The 21,001-nt window shown below is 42.2% G+C and overlaps 1 protein-coding gene across 2 annotated transcripts in view; it reads right to left on the minus strand.

Moving 5' to 3' along the window:
• HPSE2 (heparanase 2 (inactive)) overlaps window positions 1-21,001 on the minus strand; it is a 638,970-nt gene that overhangs the window by 10,965 nt on the left and 607,004 nt on the right. For both annotated transcript variants that reach the window (XM_004268436.4, XM_004268434.4), the window contains 2 exons: window positions 18,264-18,409; window positions 11,136-11,282 (listed from right to left, as the gene is read on the minus strand). In XM_004268436.4, the coding sequence (XP_004268484.1) occupies window positions 11,136-11,282; window positions 18,264-18,409 (293 nt within the window). The remainder of the gene's footprint in view (window positions 1-11,135; window positions 11,283-18,263; window positions 18,410-21,001) is intronic.

Here is a 21,001-nt window from a genome sequence, read left to right on the forward strand (position 1 = left end):
ATATGCTATGGCCCCAAACAAAATGGCCCTTGAACTTGCGTACTTCTAAACCTTTAGTAAGCTCATTCCATTGCCTGGAATAGCCTTCCCTCCAGCATTTCCTAGATGTATAGCTCATCCTTACAGCTCCTGCTCAATGGTCCTCAGCCCTGAGGATTTCCCAGATTCCCAGGTTAGAATTCAACTCTCCCTTCCTTACGCCTGCATCCTCCTATATTTACCCTCTGTGGTCGGTCTTGTCTTAAAGTATCCTGTGTGGGGAGGGACCAGGTTTCCCCAGTCCTAGTTGTGTGGAGCTGGAAGGGGCAGTAGAGGATCAGAAGCATTCTCTTTATTACAGGCAGTCTGCAGGTGAGATCAAGAGAGTCAGGTAAAAGGGCAGGCGTGTGTGTGCACAGACAGGTTTTCCATATGTGAGGGTATGAAATAGAGTCCATTAGTCATGCCCAAAATGAGTTCCATTACTGTAAGGTCAAGGCTTCCTGGAAACCTATTCAAATATGTTAAACCAAAGGGATAAATAGCTCAGTTTGATCAGATTTTGACAGTGTTCCTATAGCATCAGGTGCACTGGTGTACCCTCAAAAGGGAAAAATAAGATGTCCCGGTGGCACAGTTTCTGCTCCAGGGTCCACAGATGTCAGAGTACAACGAGTGTGGTGACTCTGAGTTGTTCTAGAGAAGGTGAGTGGGGAGGAGGATAGGCTGTCAAGCGACTGCTGGTGTTTGGCAGCTGGTCCACAGCTTGGAGCTCCAACCCCTTGTCTGAATGAACCACATCCTGTTGTGGGTTCCCGATGCTTGGCAGCCAAAGAAATACTGACTCAAGGCCCTGGACCTGCTACAGGGATGAGGTGGATTAGGACTTTTCAGTTCCCTGAGGCTTATTTTTGTCCATCACCTAAACCACAGCCTCTGGAGGATGTGGAGAAAGGAGAAGACAGGATAATTTCTTCTCTGCCCACCAGAACTGCCTATGTATTCTGCTTCCCTGCCCCTCAGTTTAGAATCAACTGCCCAGAAACGTGTTAGCTTTACTCTAAAGTGCTCATTTACCAGGATTTCATCTGGGTCACCTGGAACAGAACGGAAATCTCTGCTTGCAACGAGGGTCCCCAAGTGAGTGGAGCTGGGGTGGGGACACCACAGTATTGATGGACAGCTATGCAGAGAGATTCCAGCTGCTGGGAGTGATCTGGAAGAAAATGTATTCTAGAGCTGAGAGCAAATGAAATCTCTCAGAAAGTAACAGTGAAAATGCTGAATTCCTAAACATCTTGGTTTAAGATGTCAAGTCACTGTAAAATATAAAAGCATTTTATAATCCTCTAATCTGCACAGAGATCTGTACATTACTAATCTGGGAGTTAAAACAAAACAAACAGTAAAACCTTTGGCAACCGTACACATCTTTCCACTTAGTCATAGAGAACTCCCAGGGGCTCCTGGCATGTTCGCACCTTTGGCAAAATGGCTTAGTGCCTGAATGAAGAATACAATCTGGGTGAAATCAGAGATGCAAATCAGCTGGAATCTTGTTCCAGCATTTTCTAGAGGGACAATAGTTCTCAACTTTGGCCACATATTTGAATCACCTGGGAGCTTTAAAAAAATACTGGTTTCTGGGTCCCAGTCCAGAGACTGATTTAATTGGCCTGGGGTGCGGCTTGGGCACTGGGGCTTTTAAAGGCCCCCAGGTAATTCAAAGTGCAGCCATGGTTGATCAGCACGAGCTGATGATGAAAGAGTGGGAGTATGTTGGTAGCTGGGGCAGGGGTCGGGGATCAAATAGTTTTCTAACCATGACGTTCTAAATTTCTTTTGAATAAACAGGTCTTTTCTTACTCTTTTGGAGTACCATGTAAGAGGCCACGTTTTTTAAACGAAAAAAAACATGTGAACTTTTCAAAGGCAAATTTTTTGTTGAATAGTGTAGAGTGAGCACTTCTGCAGAACTGCTGCATCTAATGTTTTCCCTGTAGTGAGTACTCTGGTGCGATGGATGAGCTCCTCAACATGCACCAGGGAGGTGTGTGCGTGGCCCTTCACAGCAGGAATTCAGAACCAAATCCAATGGAGCATCTGCACAGATAAAAAACTCTGTATTTCTTTAGCACTGAGAAGGAAAAGCGTGCTTTTCTTGAGAAGCAAGGTCGCTAAAGTCATTTAGATTCCTCTCAGGTCTTGGGCTGTGTCACGGAGAGCTCCCCACAGACAAAGAGCAGCTCAAGCTCTCTTCAGGCAGAAGGCACTAAGGGGGTTAAATATATCGTTCAGTACCCTCGCTATATTTCCCAGATACGTATACACTTAGTTGCTTAGATAACGCTGTGTGCATTGCTTACAGCTACTCTCTCTTTAGGAGCCACCAAAAAGCCTCAAAGGAGCAAAGGGTAAAAAGAATCCAGACTCCTCTAGGTCTTGCTGAGTAAGCGCACACTGAGTAAAAACTGGAAGGCTTATTTCTCTACGCTTTTACTTCTCCTTATTTTTTCTACAGACTGACTCTGAGCCTTAAGTATAAGAATTCTTATAAATACATATAGTCATATATATTTATATTTATACTTTCACAGCATCTATTTCAGACTTTCTGAACTGGAACACTAACTTGAACTTTGCTGGTTAGAAGTACCACCTTCCTGTTCACCTTCAACCATTTCGTAAACCTCCCCAATCCCAGGCATCTCTCTTGCCTCTCCTTGCTCCCAGCCTCTGCGGCTCCTCTGTCCCTCTGAGGGGCTCTGAGTGGCCTTTCAAAAGGCCTGCAGGTGATGTGGTTACATGTGCAACAGCAGGGCCTTTACCTCCAGGAAAAAGAGGTCTCCACCATCTTTTTTTCTGACATTTTAAAACTGGCACCTGAAGCCCTGCAGAGGTTAACAGGTTTCCTCACACACTCTCAGCTTAAAAAGCACTATTGATGTTCCTTAGCTCTTACAGAACATCAAAGCAAATTCCAAATGCATTAAAGTAATGAATATAACAAATGAAACAAAAAAGAAACTAGAAGAAGATAAAGATATATATTTATCTGATTTCAGGAATATAAGTAGATAACCATATAAATGGAAAGAAGGAACCACAAAGCAAAAGGTAGATTTAACTGTATAAAAAGGGAACACTTCTGTATGTCAAGATAACACCCTAAAAATGAAATAGTTGGAAAAATAGCAAATAAAATGCTGAGGAAAATATTTCAACACATATGATAGGTAGCAAAGGGGAAATTGCCTTATATTAGAAAAAACTTACAAATCATTAATAAAGTGGATAACAGCCCAATAGAAAAATAAACAAAGGGGATGTAGAAAATTCACAAAAGCAATAAAATGCTAATAGATGCAAAAATTTCAACCTCACTAATACTTAAAGAATACAACTTAACATAATAATACTGTTATTCATTATGAAGTTGGAAAAGATTTTAAAATATTACTGTTCTGTGTTGGTGAGGTAAATTGTAATAACAAAATGTTCACATTTCCTACTCCTTCTCAGACCTCCACAACTAAGCTTGTCTGAGGTAAGAAAATTGAACAGTTAATCATATGAGATAAGTTTATATAACTCAATGGATTCCAAGGTGAACAGACAGTGAGTGATCACGGAACCTGCTATTTGAGGAATGGCTGAAGAAGCTGAGAGTGTTTAGATTGGAGGCTAGAACTCTAAGGGAACACATATTGGAAAATCGTTACAAGGATGGTATAGATTTACTCTGCTTAATTTTTCTAAAGCAAGGATAGAAATGGGAAGAAAACACCCTTTGGCCACAAGTAAGGAGGATCTTTCCTGCAATAAGACCTGTCTAGTCCTAAAGTGGGCCAACTCATGAGATGAAGAGTCTTATCAAACAGAAGCTGACGGGCTTTTTGTCAGGGATGTTATAGAAGAAACTTCTTGATCTCTAAGAGTACTTCCAAAATTTTCCTCTATAAAGTCATCTTTTAATAATTTCAGAACTTTTATAGAGTGGTTTATTTTAAGAAGAAAGTAATTTAAATGATCCCAGACAAGTGAGGATAATGGAAACCTGCAGGGAGTACATCTGGGCGACCAGAGTTCAAAAACTCCAAGTACCAACTAATATAAGCAGTATAGAACTTGAACACTTAGATGTCTTGAATCTGCTGAGATATATGGAGTAATGGCCCCTTTAGTCCCAGAAGACAGGTCTTCAGGTTTTGTTTCTGAGTGAGAATTCTTGGTATAGAATTCTTTTATTTTTTTTTTTATAAATTTATTTATTTATTTATGGCTGCGTTGGGTCTTCGTTGCTGCGCGTGGGCTTTCTTTAGTTGTGGCCTTATGGGCTTAGTTGCTCCGCGGCACGTGGGATCCTCCCTGACCAGGGCCCGAACCCATGTCCCCCGCACTGGCAGGCAGACTCCCAACCGCTGTGCCACCAGAGAAGCCCTAGAATTCTTAAGGTTAAGGTTTTTCCTAAAGCTCCTTTTACCAGATCTGTCCATGTCCCAAAATAAATGTGATGCTTCCCGATATCTGTGGTGGGTCAGGTGGTGGCCAGTTCAGCCCTCAGAACTTTTCATACTAGCCAAGCTCTGAATCTGGAGATGAAGTATCATAATGTGGTCTGTTCCAACAGGGACATGAAGATATTTTTAAAGTCTTAGCACCTGGGAGTTACTTCAGTATTTTCAGAACCTCTCTGTTTGGCTAACATCAAATGACACCTCTCTAAAGGCACGCAGTTAGATGCCAATGCTTTCCTTTGATATAGGATTTAATGAGGCTGAAATCAAAGCAAAAGTTATATCCCAGAGAGATGGAAAAAATAAGCAGTACATAGAAAAAAGAAGAAAAAGATGTTCATTTCTTCACAGAACAGGCAATAAGATTCTTGGTTCATAGGAGGCTTGAAATTCTTTCAGCTAAAACATGGCAGCTGAAGGAGAGGCTCATACAGATATGAAATTTAAACATTTAATATGAAACCTATTAGCCCCAAAGCAGAAATATTCTGCACCTCTCTCATGGCACCACCCACAGTCTGCTTCCTGTTTGTTTTTTTGCTTCTAATAATAGAGATGAACTTTTTGAGCGCAGAGACCTCAGAATCCCTTTCCCCTCCAAACATCCCTATTAAATAGCTCTTGAAGGTCAGGTGATGACGTGGCCTGGCAATCAAGAGACATTCTGATCCGAAACATCACGTTCAACTTTATGTTCAGACTTTTTTCCTAATTTGTCTACTCGTGTTTCCCGAGTTCTTATTAATTATGGGACCACAATTCATTAAGAATTTAGCCAGATTAATTGCCACTGAAAGTCAGAGTGATGAAGAGGAAGAGTTATGTCTGGCACAAAGCAGGATCTCAATCAAAGTTGATGAATGGATAAAGATACACACTCCCCAGTTTCCCTGGGAGTCCTCCCCTGACAGCATCTTTCCCTCTGAGGGTGGGGCTCCATGAGGTTCAGGGGATCTGGCAGTGTCTGTGTGCATGGGGTCAGAATATAAAATGCTGAGATGGATTTTTAGAGACCTCAAGTTAAACCAACTTACAGGCACTCCTGGTATTTAATAATCATTTGGTTTGAGAAGAGCATAGAAGAAACAGAAGGGAATTCCCTGGTTTTGCTGAGAAAAAAAATGGCTTTCCCTAAAATTCTGTGATTGGGAAATGGAATCTTAGAAGCAGCTCAAAGAAGAACTTTCACAGAGGATCTGAAATTAGGACTTGTGAAGAAAAGTTAATGGAAAAGGGATGAGTTAGCCTAAAGGAGAGAAAACTGGTGGGTCACCTAATACTTTTCAAATATATTCATAATGTATCATGAATACATAATACATTGTATTCTTAAGCCTAAGATGAAATGAACTCAGACAGTATCATGACAGAGCTCGGCTATATATAATGTATATTTTTCAATATCATTATAATTTTACATTACTGGACTCTTAGGGTAGCACAGTGTTGAAGAAAGTGCAGTGGACTTGGGGTCAGGAGAACTGGATGATAGGTACTTTCTAGACCTGTCACTTAATACTTGTGTGACTTTTTTTTTTTTTTTTGCGGTATGTGGGCCTCTCACTGTTGTGGCCTCTCCCGTTGCGGAGCACAGGCTCTGGACGCGCAGGCTCAGCGGCCATGGCTCACGGGCCTAGCTTCTCCGCGGCATGTGGGATCTTCCCGGACCGGAGCACGAACCCGTGTCCCCTGCATCGGCAGGCAGACTTTCAACCACTGCGCCACCAGGGAAGCCCAAGTTGTGTGACTCTTGAATGAGTCACTTAGTGCCCTAAAATTCAGTTTCTTCAACTCTAAAATGCTTCATGGTGCTGTTTATTATATATAAAGTCCCAGCCACAGGCACGGTCTGCCCCAGTGTTCCTATAAAATTAAATGTTCAGACAGGATTGAAACTGTGGGCACTCCTTCCCTAGAGGTCTTTAGATATAGAGCATCTTCTGGTCCAGATGTCCTAGCTACAGACTGTCTGAGGGCAGGGGAGTGAACCAGACCACCTCAAAGCATTATTCCACCCCAGGGTTCTTAGCATCAGTGCATCAGAATAGAAGAACCAGTGTGATGAAAGTTGTTTCCTTCTTTTCCAATTTTTGGATCATTTTCTCTCCAAATGGAATTGAATATGACACATAGGGCAGAATGCTGGGGTCTGGTGAGACACCTGCTCCTGGTTTGACTTTCCCCTACAAAGTGAGTCTTCCTGTTCTTTGATGTAAATTGCCTTGCTTGACCCAACTTTATGTTGCTTTTCTGTTTGCTGAAAGACATTGGAGATATTTATGTCTTGGGTAGAGATGATTCCCTAAAGGACAATGTTCATTGATTTGTGATCACACGAGGCATTGGGCAGATTCTCTCGCAGATGGTAGAGCTGCCCCAAAGGTGCTCTTAGCCTTACCTAGAAGGGGAAATATTACTGTCTTAGGTGTGAATGGTAAGTGTTTCCCCCAGAAAGGTGAGGAAGCAGTGAAAATGACAGGGGAGGGACCTACAGCTGGAGGTTTTTTGGAAGAGAACTAGCGTGGTATAACTACCACTTTCTCTTGTAGCACCAGTTTCTTTGTGTGTCTTTTTGGTGGCTTGAAGAAGCTACTTTTCTGGTGACCATAGAGACAATAGGCTCCAAAAGTGAAGTGGGTGTGGGGGGAGGGAAATGGAAGAGACTAATAGAATTTTAGAGTTTGATGGGAAGCAGTAATCTTTCACCTCAACCTCCCACTGAGTAAGGAATCTCAGAGCACCTCTGAGGTGGCCATGGCCACTCATTCCTTGATTAATAGTCTACCTCCTGAGAAAGCCTGTCCTGTCCTCAGTTAAGCCAGGCATGCCTTTGGAAAATGAGCTCGTTTTGTGGTGAAATCTTTCTCTTTTAAATTGTAGTCCCTGGTTTTCTGTCATTTTAGAGGATCCTGGGCCAAATCTGTTTTCTTTCACTTAGCAGCCCTTTGAATATCTGAAGAAAGTCCTCCCAACTTACCTTATTTTTCTTGTCTAAATTAAATCTCCCTATTTTCTTCAGCCATCTTTGAAGAATATATATTCCAGACACAGAATACCCTTCTCTGGTACACACTGCAGTTTTCTAAAAGTTTCCCTTCTTCTGTCCCATAGGGTATAGGGCACCCACCTTTTGTCTGGTTCCCAGAGTGAGAACCATCTCTTACATAAAGAGTTGAGACTTGAGCGGCGGGTCTTACAACTGGTTCACTCACTGATATCAGAAACAGGAACCTTCACTGTGGACCTGGATGTCTGGACTATGCCTGATGAGTGGCCTCAAAGGTGCTTCCTGTACAATACCTAACATCCCTGAGCCCCAAGTTCACATGCAGCTACCCTTTCAGAGATCTGAACTATTTCCAACCCTGATGGCAATTCTAAGAGAAGGAGAATTACCCCATGTTCTCTACCCATCAAAAAAGTTTGCCGGTATCTCCCTAATCTTAAATCCCCAGGCCAAAAGGCCCAGCTGGTGGCTTGAATGGCACACTGATCTTCTTTATAGCCTCTTCCTGGTCCCTAAAGACAGAAGCAGTTACAGGTTCCCAGAGCTTTCCATCCTCTTCTGAACTGACATGGCTTCAGGCTACAGCAAGGAATTAGCAGGCACAGAACACAGAATCTGGCCCCAGAGGTTTATAAGAGAGAGGGGGAGACACCAAAGGCTGAAATCACTTCCGAGCATTTCCTTTCATCCTTCCCTGCAGAGTCTGCTGCACCAAAACCACACTCTTCCTGTGAGACCCCCATCCCAGAACCACGGAGGGCTCCTGCTCTTCTGAGCAGTTACTGAGCAGGAGAGTGGGATGTACCACCTGAACGTGTGCACGGCAGTCCCTGTCCGGCAGCTTACAGTCAGAGATGGCTCAGCACGTTCTCTCTAGAACGAGAGAGGTGTTAAATTAGTAGGAGTTCACAGGAAGAGGAACAGGCTTGGAGAAGTGAGTGAAGGGCCCAGAGTTCCACAGTGAAGTACTGGCAGGAATAGGGCTGGAATCCAGTTCTGTTGACTTCTAATCCAAAACTCTCTTTAATACAATATATGTAAAATCATATGTGTGTGTCTGTATTTATACTTCTATATGTATGTGCATGCATGGATGTGTGAAATTTTCATTTGTAGAAGGCTTCATTTCACCCATATGCTCTAATTTGATTCTCACAATAACCCCACTTGACAGGTAAGGGAGCTGAGGTCACACAGGTAATGGTAGCCTGGATTCATATCCAGGCTTTCGGGTTCCAGCTCCCTCTTCTAATTGCATAGCATTGCTATTTGATTTCAGTGGGTGTTACCAAATTCCTCTTCAGGACCCCTGTGGAATGAAATTCTCTTTTTCCCTGTCCTTCTCTGACGTTGTCAACAAAGCCAGAACATAGCTCCTCACCAAGATGGTGACAAGGTTAGATGCACGAGAGCATAATTGGAAATGCAGCATATCGGTAAGCCAGTGAGAGTCACTTCAGTCACTCTAAAGAGAACGTATAAGCAGGACAGGGGCCAAGGTGTGGCCAGGTTCAAACATCAGAGCTGTGATCCTGGAGGCAGGGACACAGAATTGGGTAAACAGGGTTAGAGGCCTGTGCCCTTGGCTGATGGAGAAACAAGCTCATAAAATGGTGCCACCCTGGACCATCATTTCCTCATGTTTCATGGTTTTGCATTTATGCAGTTCTTATGTCTTTTTACCATAATCTTAACAGATGTCTTATCCACACATTATCTTAAAAGTCTGAGAAGATGCTACTTTTGAAGAACATTCTTAGAGCAGTTGTTCCCCTCTTCGTCCCCAACTGGCTAGAGTTCTGAGTTGAGGAAGAGGAAGGCAATGGGCATTTACTGAGCGTTTACTAGGTATCAGGAACTTTACATAGATGACTTCATTTACTTCTCTTCACAGGAGAAGTTTTACAGTTGAAGAAACTGAGGCTCATAGAGATGATGTAACTTGCCTCAGGACACAGCCAGCAAGTGGTAGAGCTGGGATTTGACACCTTAGCCTGTTAGACTAAGGCATTTGGTCGGTTCCTTCCACGTGGTACATGTGGTCTTCCTGACATTGGGCAGGCTCAGCTCCTAATATCTTGGGTTCTAGAGGACCCTGAACTGTCACAATCACTGCTGAGGAGTCAGTCCCTCTGCCAGACGTGACTTTGTGAGTCATTACTGAATGGCAGTGGGAGACTTAAACATACGGGCCTCAGAAGATCAGACCAGGATGAGAATTTTAGAGCCGGAAGGGACCTTACCAAATACACAGCAACTCTTGAATTTTGCAGATGAGGAAACTGAGGCCTAGGGGTTAGGATTAAAGGATGTGCCCAGGTTATTTAGTGAACCAGAACCGAGTCTCCTGCCTAGAATGAAGACCAGGAACTCAGCACACCAGTCATGAACTACTGGGAAATGGAGAGAGGGGATAAAATGCTCACGGGAGTTCTGCTGGGATAGATAGGATTGAGGGGAAAGAAAAGTGGGAGCAATGTACTTATAGCCAGAAAAAAGAGCCAGTATGTGAACCAAGACTGAATACAGATCTAGCGTGGGCTAAAGAGGCTCAGTAAGTGACTTCCCAGATTGTGTTTTGTTCCCATTGCATACAGTTGGAAACCAAATGCAAGCCACCAAGGTTGCTGTGAAACAGCAAACAATTATAGCGCAAATAGTTGTGGGCAGCTGTGGGAACACAAGCCACCTGCTCCAAGTTTATAGCTTTGTTAAACTTGGTAAACATTAAAAAAGGAATGGGAGCGCTCCCAGTTTGTACAGTATCCCATACCCTTCCTGGGAGGCCTTCCTCCAGGATGGGGTGGCCTAGAGCTGCTTTCTGTGTTGCCAAAGTCTCTAGAAGAGACTGAGGGAGGTAGAGTATCACAGAATCACACTTACAGAGTTTGAAGAGACTACAGGGCCCCCAGAATATAATTTCTCTCTTAATGTTCAGATAAGGAAACTGCGTTCCAGAGAGGTGATGTGCCCAGAACTATAAAGTTAGGGGCAGAACTGACTCCTTTTTTTATTCTTACAGTGATTTTATTTTATTTATTTCTCCAGGGTTTTATTTACATTTATTTTTTATTAAATTAAAAATTAATCCAAATTAACCCCAAATTAAATCTTTTAATTAAATCCAAATCTTTAATTCATTAGCACTGACTCCTGATCTCTGAACTTCTGATCCTTTGTCCAGTGCTCCTTCCTTTAAGCCCCACAAGGTTTGTAGATGGAGACAAACAGGGAGTTACAGCATTACAGAATGTTACAGCTGGAATGGATGTGGTTCTTAACTACAGCTGTTTTTGGTTGTCACATGACTGGGGGTGCTATTAGCATTTAGTGGGTAGGGACCAAGGATGCTAAATGGCTTAAAATGTGATCATCCTGCATAATGAAGAATCCTGCGGTCCAGAATCCAAGAGTGTCCTTGTTGAGATATATTTTGTCCATCGTTTGACTTTATGGTTGGGGACTCTAAGCCTAGAGACAGGGAGGGGCTTGACCAGGGTCCTAAAGGGAGTAAGCAGTCCCTGAGTGAATTAGCAGCAGCCTTGGTGCCCTCAGCAAAGCGGCACTCCAACTCCCCGCACACCCAGCTCCTGCTGCGCTCGCTCCTAAGCTACTTCCGGGTCGGCACTTACTTGGACTTCAGGCCCTCCTGTCCATAGGGCTGCAGTAGGTACTGGTGCACAAGCTTGTCCCTGAGAGTCCCGGCCAGTTTAATTTTCTTTCTTGATCGGTGCAAGTTGATGATAAAAAGTGTAATGGACCCTCGAACATAGTTGTGGCTGATATCCAGAGAGAGAGAGAGAGAGAGAGAGACAGAGGGAAAGATGGAAACACAGTGGTCTGTTAGGTGCTTCTAGATCATTTACAGGCTGCATGAAACAGGACTACCCCAGGAAAGGGCAATTATTTTATGGTTCTTGGCCATCCTAGCCCTTCAAAGACAGGAAGGCCTTGTTACTGTGGTGTCCTGCAAAGAAGATACCCACTGCCCACCACACCCCTTTTGTTTTTGTTTAAATGTATTGCAATTTAGAAAACAAAATATCTTTTCCTGAATATGGAAGTAAAATATGCTGATTGGAAAAAAAAAAGGAAAAATATAGAGAAACACAAAGAAGAAAAAGAAAAATCCCCCATAATCCAAGTGTCTTAAGATATGATAACATTTTGGTAGATACCCTTCCAGTATTTTTTAGTTTATTAATTCAACAAATATTTACTGAGTTCTTTGACACATACATATATATATTTCTCAGTTTTTACATAATTGGGATCACATTGTTCACCAGTTTTTTTAGTTCGTGAACATCTTAAACATGCTGCCATGTTATTGTTATTATATATTCTTTTTTTTTTTTTTTTTTTGCAGTACGTGGGCCTCTCACTGTTGTGGCCTCTCCTGTTGCGGAGCACAGGCTCCGGACGCGCAGGCTCAGTGGCCATGGCCCACGGGCCTAGCCGCTCCGTGGCACGTGGGATCCTCCCGGACCAGGGCACGAACCCACGTCGCCTGCATTGGCAGGCGGACTCCCAACCACTGCGCCACCAGGGAAGCCCTATATGTTCTTCACTTATGAAAGAATATTAAGTTCTTCAATCATAGAAATTTATTTAACTAGGCTCCTCCTTTGGGGACTTACGTTGTTTGTAATTTTTTGCCATTATAAATTATGTGGTGCAGGACTTCATTTATATAAACTTTTTGCACTTCATGATTATTTCTGATGGATAAAGTGCTGGAAGTTGGAAACACTAGGTCAAAGGGAATGCAGTGTATGATTCCTCACCAAATCTGATTCCTACCCAGTTGGTGCCCCTCTCTGTGGGAAGATTATTTTGTCCCTGCTCTGTTGAACACTAGAGTGATCACATGATTGGCTTTGGTCAATGCAATGTGGGTGGACATGTTAAAACCTCTGGGGCAGAGGCTTTAGTAAGCAGCCCATATTTTGCCATGTCTCTTTTCCCTCTGCCAGAAGACTGACAATGTTCTTGAGAGAGGCTGCTCTATTGATCTGCATCCTGGAATGAGGATGATGTGGAGAGATACACAGCTGAGCCATGACAGACAAGTAATGTGAAAGAGAAATACATTTTCTTGTTGAAAGCCATGGAGATTTGGAGGTCCTTTGTTATCAGAGCATAACCTCATCTATCCTGACTAATATACACATTTTGATAATATGGATATTATCTAGAAAGCTTGTATCAGTTTGCTCTGATCACCTACGTATGAGAGCACCCATATCCTCATACCCCTAAGAACACTGGATATTAACCTTTTAAAATATCTTTCTCAACCTGAGAGGTGATAATGGGATTTCAATGTTGTATTAATTTGTATTTTTAAAAAATTCACACTGAGGCACAGTATTTTTTTTTCATTTGTCTCTTTGCCACTTCTTCTTTTGTAAACTGACTGTTCATGGCCTTTGCCCATTTTTCTATTGATATATAAAAACTATTTATTTATTAAAGATAGTGATCCTTTGTTTGCATGTATATTGCAAAATTTTTCCCAGTTTTCTTTGACTGATTCAGTTTGTTCGCGTTGTATTCTGATGTATAAAAGTTCAAAACTTCTAGGCAGTCAAATTTATTGATCTTTTTGATTTCTACTTTTGCTACTTTACCTACCCCATGATTATATAACTATTCACTTTTTGGAATCCTTTTAAACCAGCACAGGTTTAAAAAATGGCCCCATCCTGCTTTCAAAGGAGAAATTCAGAGCAACTCTAAGTCAACTGTGCCCACAGGAAAATATCATTCTCTGCAGAAACAGCACACCTCAGCCTCTGGGTCACTCATCTATGCCTCTAAATGTGCTAATTAAGAGTTGAGTGACCAAGGGCCAGTCATTGTGATAACTTGGACTAAAAAGAAATACAGAATACAGTTTCCAGGTCTCATCCCTTTATTTAATCCATTTGTGATTGGGGTCTGGGAATCGATATTAAAAAAAAAATCTTTCCAAGATATTTGGCAGATGAGTTTGGTCTGGGAACCACTTGCCTAGAGCAATCCATTAAGGTTATGAGAAGAATCCCCAGAGTATACCCTTTTGGCTGTGTGTCCGATGATTTTCCTTGCATCTGTAGGAGGGTACATTATTGCATTCAAGGTTTTTTGGATACCTGAATTGATATTCTGATAAATCATTAAATGACTCTTCTATTTGGTCCCTCCTCCTCTGGTCCTTCTTCTCAGTCCCCTGAAGCATGTGAACTAGCTTTTGGAGCCAATGAGTTAGGTCAGGAGAGAATGCCAATTTATTTGTGCAGACTTGTGTCATCAGAGATCTGAAGAAAGATGCTGCTAGCCGATGTTAGCATTTAGCAACATTAAAGAACACCAACTAAATTCCATTGGTGGGCTTTAAGCTTAGCTTAGCTGTGTGCAAAACTACATTAACTACAGGCACTGTGGGCTTCAGCGTGTGAGCAAAAGCAGGCATGCATGAGTACCAATTTTCACAGACTGTGGTGAAGCCTTCTGCTAACTCCCATCAAACAACCTTCTCAAAGGCTAGCAGCAGAGGCGGACAGAGCTGCGTGTTTGCATTTAGGAGTTTCTCCTCTGCAGAGCTGGGGCAGAATGAGCCCTTGGAGATGGCAGAGGAGAAGGGAGGGATGTGGGGAAGTGGTGGGTGGGAGGGAGACCTGAAATCACACCACTGCTTCAGGGAAAGCTATCTTTTCAAGCTGCTCGGCAGTGGTCTGATTTCCATTTACACAGTTCCACTGGGGGAGACAAGCCAGTACTGAAAGCCAGCCCAGACACCAACCTGCCGAGGCTCTCACAGAGCTCACGGAGCCTCCTCAGGTAGGAACTGTCATTGAAGACCCCCTCGGTCATCGCTTTCCCTGCTTGGCTGATGGGCAAGGACACTAAGCAGAGGCCTTTGGCTGTGAAGACACATTCTTGGCTGGGGAACGCAGCACCAACCTGAAAGTACTATGTTGAGAAACCAGATTCCTGAAGAATGTACATTCTCTGCCGACAGAAAAATAATCTTGGAGGACTATCTGTTCCCTAAGGAAATGGGGTCTTACTGAAGGTGTGGACTGGAGGCAACTGCTGACCTTCTGATGTTGTCAAGTCCAGGGGGCTTTTTGTTCTCTTAGTTAATGCCCCTGCTGTCTGGTAGAACATCTGTCTTGTTCCATGTCTCACTCATGGTAAGACTTTGTCACCAGCAGAGAATGCGTGTATCTGGAGTTCATCCTTCTGGCTGTTCTTTTGCTGCCTGACATCCCTATGTTGCCATGTGGGAGGGGGAGGAAGTGAGTCAGGGGTGGGGACTGGGCCTGGAATATCATGGATAGAAGAGGCGAGGGGTGTCATATGGGGAGGTGCATCTTGACTTACAGATGAAAAACAGTCCCTGTTCTAGAAATGTCTCTAGTGAAGCTGGGAGACTAGGAAAGGGAAGGGAGGGTGATGCTTTGAAATCCGTGGCCATTTCCAGTGAAAGTCTATGTGTTTGAAAACTGTGTTGGTCCATTGTCTCCAAATCTAATTCAAAGTTCTTAGGTTCGGTAAAAGTCAGGCCATATTTTGCCAAACATCTTTTCCCCTAATTTCAAAGCATTGTGTATTTTAAGGGAAATTTAATCCACATGTTTCTGATTCATTTACACTTAACTCATCAAAATATTGTTTTGTAAGAGCCATTTGATGTCCAAGAAGCCTCAGGAACCTTTTTATGAGTCTTTAAAAAAACTTCTTCTGAAAAACAGGAAGTTGTGCTTTGCCAATAATAAACGAACTTGAACCCCAAAAGGCTCAATTTTGCTTCAGTATCCACCAGGCTTCAACTGGTTCTGAACTTGGCTAAGGACCTCAGCTCCTCCCAGAAACATACATTGTGTTAGCAGAATGGTTTAGAAAAAGAAGGTTTCCTAGTCAAAACTTATTCGTTCTCTGAATAAGAAGACTTAGGGTGAGAACTGCTATGCTGCCAGTGTCCTAATTTGTTGGCTCTAGAACAGAAAGCAGAAAATCACCTGCTAGTGTTGGTATCTAACTCTTTATCCTAAATCAGTCATAAAAGACAATCGTCTACTAGGTCAGAAACGACCCACAGTGTAAGAGATGCCATGAGAGGGAGTGAGGTATTCAAGTAGAGGTTCATGACTGTCAGGGAGATTGTAAAGGGCATTTCTGTGTTATATAGGACACCAGGCCAAAGATCTCTAAGGGTTCTTTCCAAATGTAAAAATCTTTACATTATTAATGTTGCTACTTGCCTATACGTGTGATACCATAGAACCTTTGGAATTTAATACAATAATACAAATGCGAGTATCTGGCAAGATGCTTGGCACACAGCAAGTGTTCAATACAGACTGGAGTGCAGGAGTTATTTTAAAAGACCCCTTCTTTGGTTTATTCTACTGGTAAACTTATACTTTTCCACCCAATTCCCTATTTTGAGCAAGGATATATATTTTCATAGTATTGGTCAAGACTGGACAGCGTGAAGCTAACATGCGCACTCTGGGACATTTCTGTGACCTTGGCTTCTTTGGCCACAAATAAACTAAGTGAACCAGGAGTGCTTCCTCGTGACTGCTATGGAGGATGAGGGGGCACAGACAGGGCACGTGGCTTCCCACAGGGAAGGAGCAGAGACACTTCTATCTTTGCGCCCACCTATCTAAGGCACCGGACACCCACTAACATGGAGAAGATCTGCAAACTCAGCCAGCTCAGTGTATCCACTGTGGGCTTTCTTCTCTAATAGGAACAAAAAGACCTTCACCCCAGTAATCACTAAGGTCATCTGTGGAATAGATTAGTAAAGTCATTTCTTTCTTTTATGTAACAGGGAGAAAGAGGGATGGAACTGACAGAAGCATAGTGGCACTGTTTCCCCAGAGAGGTTCTGGAGTGACTTTCCATAGAAAGCAGAGGAGACCTGGTGATGGAGAGAGAATATTGAATGCAATGAATGATTTGATGCTAGTGAATGGCAGAATTCTTAACCATTCCACCACACCCCTTCCTTCTGGCCAGTGTGGTAACAGCAAAGGGAAAGAGAGCTATAACTGTAAATCATCAGTGATGTCTTGATGCCCTATTTCTGCATTCATTCACTTGCCCATTCATCAAACATTCACTGAGACCTTCCTCAGGCCCGTCACTCTACTGGACACCAAGAATACAAAAATGCATGAGGCACTGGCCCTGAGGGCACAGTATATTCAGAACATTAGTGACAACTTCCCACAAGAATGTCAAAGAACGTCAGGATGAACACTGGGATGAAACAATGTGAAGAGACCTCTGTGAAGACCCTCAAATTCTGCTAAGCCCGTGGCTTGACTACTGACATTTTCCCCTGCGTCCTCAGACCTGTAGTATAAAGGGCACATACTGATGTGCTTCCCAAAAGAGACAAAAGGTGCCAAGAGTAATTTTTCTCTCTTGAAGCTGGGGGTCCACCTTTTGGGTGGTTACCTCAAGGCCAGGGTGGAGACAAGGAATACAATGTTTCCTTGTGTGGTGATCAGATAACTCCAGCCAAGGCCATAAAGCAGTCACTCTCTGTCAGGTATTGGATTGAGCTTCCTGTTGAGCAAAAGGGACGTTGAAAGCCTCTGGCCTCTGCCCAAACCAGCCTCCACTCATCCACAATAGGCACTTGTATCTACAGACAAGACAACTGGCCCCTGACCCCGCTATGCTCAGAGTGAGTCTTTGAAAAATCTTATCCTGATAAATTAACTGGCTTGGCTCCTCTGTCATCAAGGAAGGGGAAGGAGCGTCTGTTGTAACCTGACCGCTGGAGCTCTTTGTGCCTCCACTACCCGTGATCAGCTCCTGACAGGCTCACTGGAGTGAAGATCTGGCTGGGGGCACGTGCCTCCTCCTCCCTCACTCCCACTCCACACAAGGTTTCTCTGCAGGAAGAGAAAAGTTCTTACTTCCAGAGCTGCCTACTCTGTTCCTTAAATAGAAAGTGATGTAAGAAAGCCATGTTTGGTCTGATGGGTTTTGTTTTAGGCTCAGTTTTAAGTTTTTACCTTATGAACCTCACGTTTTAAAATATTTTATCTGCCAACTTTATTTATTTACTAATTATTTTTCCTATTTTTAAAAAGACAACTCTGACAACCAGAGCTTCAGATGAAAAAGAGCATAATCATACCTGTTACCGTGCTGATTGTTCAAAGTCCGGCCCCCTAAAAAAGGAAGCCTAGATTTTATTTAACCTTTAAAATAGCTGAAAAGGTTTTCCAAATACTGAAATAGCTCTAAAGCTGGCCTGACTACTTTTGGGCACTCTCAGTTTGGGATGCACTGGTATATGGTTAGGTTTCTAGTGGTATAGCTCTCCAAAATGCATCTTAGAGATGTAGACTTATTTCCTCAAGCTCGCCTGGTGTATCTTAGGTACAGATTTTATATCTCTACCCTTGGTTCAGGCATAGGCATATAAATAAGCCTCCTGGACATTACATCAACTGGCTGAGAGAAAATGCTCAGTAAAAATTTGTTGGATGAAGAAGTAAATGAACAAATGGCATGTATTTTTATGAACATTTTATGAATAAATCCTGTAAGTGTGAGAGAGGGGGTTTACTTGGAGAAAAAGCTGTTTATCAGAAACCATTTGAATCCTGCAAAGAGCAGGTAAAGTGAATCCAGAAGTGGTTTTCAATAAGTCTTGAAGGGGCCCCATGTATGAAATTCTCAAAGGGGCCTGAAGCTCCCCAGGGGTGGCTTTCTGTGCCATCTCTCTGCAGACTTACTTGTGGTGGTTTGTGCAGTGAGCATAAATCCTTAGTTTGTCCCGGATCACTCGGCCTGGCCGTGGCTTCCGCTGGAGCCCAGCCACATGCACAGCCAAGACTTTGGGGCCAATCAGGCGCTTGTAAAGGAGAGAGAGCCAGTAGTCCTGAGGAGAATAGAGAGGCAGAGAGTCAGAGATAGACACACATTCGGGTGTTCTGAGTAAACATACAAACACGCAGGCCAGAATCCACTTCTTACCAGGAATATGGTGAATCAGGACCAGCGAGACCCTAACCCTGTAAGCATGATCACCCCGATGACGTGCTCATTTCGGTTCATAATGAAGTGGGCATTACCTCCAGTGGCCTTTGCAGCTGGCCAAATGAGGAAGTGTCAGTGGGGCGAGCCCCGAGTGGCAAACAAAGCAAATGGGTCCGTTTTTCACATATAAAAGACCAACCAGCTGGGCCTTGAATTTTCAACTTTCTTTTCCTATGACTTTACTTTCATACTGGTTTATGACTTCTGTTTAATTATAGAATGGAAGATTTCCAATCTTCGGGATTGTCACCAATGTGAGAATCCAACATAGCATCCTCCAAGTATTGTCACTCTTAATGTGGTGGGAGGAGGATGACGTTCCTCCAGACAGGAGACCAGAGTCCTGATTCCAGAGGTGAAAATACAAACAGAAGAATGTCTGCAAACCATGGTGCTAATTCTTGGTCACCTTCAATAATTCTAAACTAAAAACAATGTGGTGCTTTTAAACATTCCAGGGTCCATTTGTAGCGATTAATAAATACTCAGGGGCTTCCCTGGTGGCGCAGTGGTTGGGAGTCCGCCTGCTGATGCAGGGGACACGGGTTCGTGCCCCGGTCCCGGAGGATCCCACATACCGCGGAGTGGCTGGGCCCGTGAGCCATGGCTGCTGAGCCTGCGCGTCCGGAGCCTGTGCTCCGCAGCGGGAGAGGCCACAACAGTGAGAGGACCGCGTACCGCCAATAAATAAATAAATAAATAAATAAATACTCAATCTGTAATCCACACAGGAGTTTGAACTTACAAATGCCTATTTACCGCCACCTTAATTTCTACTGTATTTGCTATTATCATGTTTTATTTTTATATTGGATACAAAACATATTTTGTATTTGTTTTGTATTTGCTCTTAAACCCTATTATGGGGTAATGACTTCAGTGTTTATAACTCACCATGTAAATAGGGCCTCCTAATTTGTTTAGGAGCTTCCCCCCTCCCCCCATTTCTGGAATTCAGTGAACATACTCTTCAGTGCAGGCATTCTATTCAAGATCTTAAAGACATCAATCATGTCTTCTCAGCCTTCATCTTTCAATAATCTTTTTTTTTTTCCCTTTTGTGGTCATCTATAACATCAGCTGCTTAAAAATGTCTGGTGAATTGAATAAATCAGAACAAAGTCCCAGAGCTTGTTTGTCTCCAGAATAGCTCCAAATCTGCCCTGAGCACTAAGCCTTGCCCATTTACCTTAATTAACTTTAAGTGGACTTAGGATGGCTGCTAAATATGGTTTCCTTATATTCAAAATAGCAAATATTTCATTATTGTCAATCATATAGATAAAAAAATTCATTGCTCTTACTTGACTACAATTTCTGTGTCTTTGATTTGAAGTAATCTTTGTGAAGAGATTATCACATTCACAGTATTTCCAATGGGATGTCCACCTTTTTCTCATTGATTTGTAACATACCTTTTAATATTAGTGGTAAGAATCCTTTGGAATATTTATGAAACAAATATTCTGTCCAAATTTGTAGTTTGCTTTTTATCACTTTTTATTATTTTTTTGACATGAAGAATTTCAAAAATTTTTATAGAAAAATATATCAATCTTTTTCTTTTGATTTCTTCTTTTTCTTTTATCCTTAGAAAGTCCTTCCACACACAAAGGTAAGATCAATCTTCATTGATATTTTTTCTAGTTCTTTTTATATTATCATTTAAAAATTTAAACTTTTAATTCACTGAAAAATATTTGGGTGTATGGTACTAACTTTACTATTGTCTAAATTATCTACTAGTTGTTGTAGCATCATATAGTGAATAACCTATCCCTAAACCCACCTTTATCACAAACTAAAATTTATACATATGAAATATAAATGTTTATATTATATAATATTACACATTATCATGTCTGTTATTATCTAATATATAATATACTGTATATACTATATTGTATTATAATGTATATTGTATATATTATACAATATATGATATGGTATAATGTGTATATATATTATAATACATATATACTATATATACATATACATATATATACATACACACATATGTACAATATAATATACATTGTGATATATAATATAAATGATATATAATTATATATAATGTGTATTATATAACATATTTAAAATCATGTTATATATAACACATAAAAACATATAAATATATGCATATGTCATATATAATAGATTATGATATGTATATCATGATACATATACTGATAAGAAATGTTATATATAATTCCGTGTCTGGATTTTCTATTCTCTTCTACTGAACTCTCTATTTTTTTTTTTTTTTGCAGTACGTGGGCCTCTCACTGTTGTGGCCTCTCCCATTGCGGAGCACAGGCTCTGGACGCGCAGGCCCAGAGGCCATGGCTCATGGGCTTAGCCACTCCGTGGCATGTGGGATCTTCCCGGACCGGGGCATGAACCCGCGTCCCCTGCATCAGCAGGCGGACTCTCA

Source organism: Orcinus orca, chromosome 14 (genome assembly GCF_937001465.1).
Source record: "Orcinus orca chromosome 14, mOrcOrc1.1, whole genome shotgun sequence".
Lineage (NCBI taxonomy): Eukaryota > Metazoa > Chordata > Mammalia > Artiodactyla > Delphinidae > Orcinus > Orcinus orca.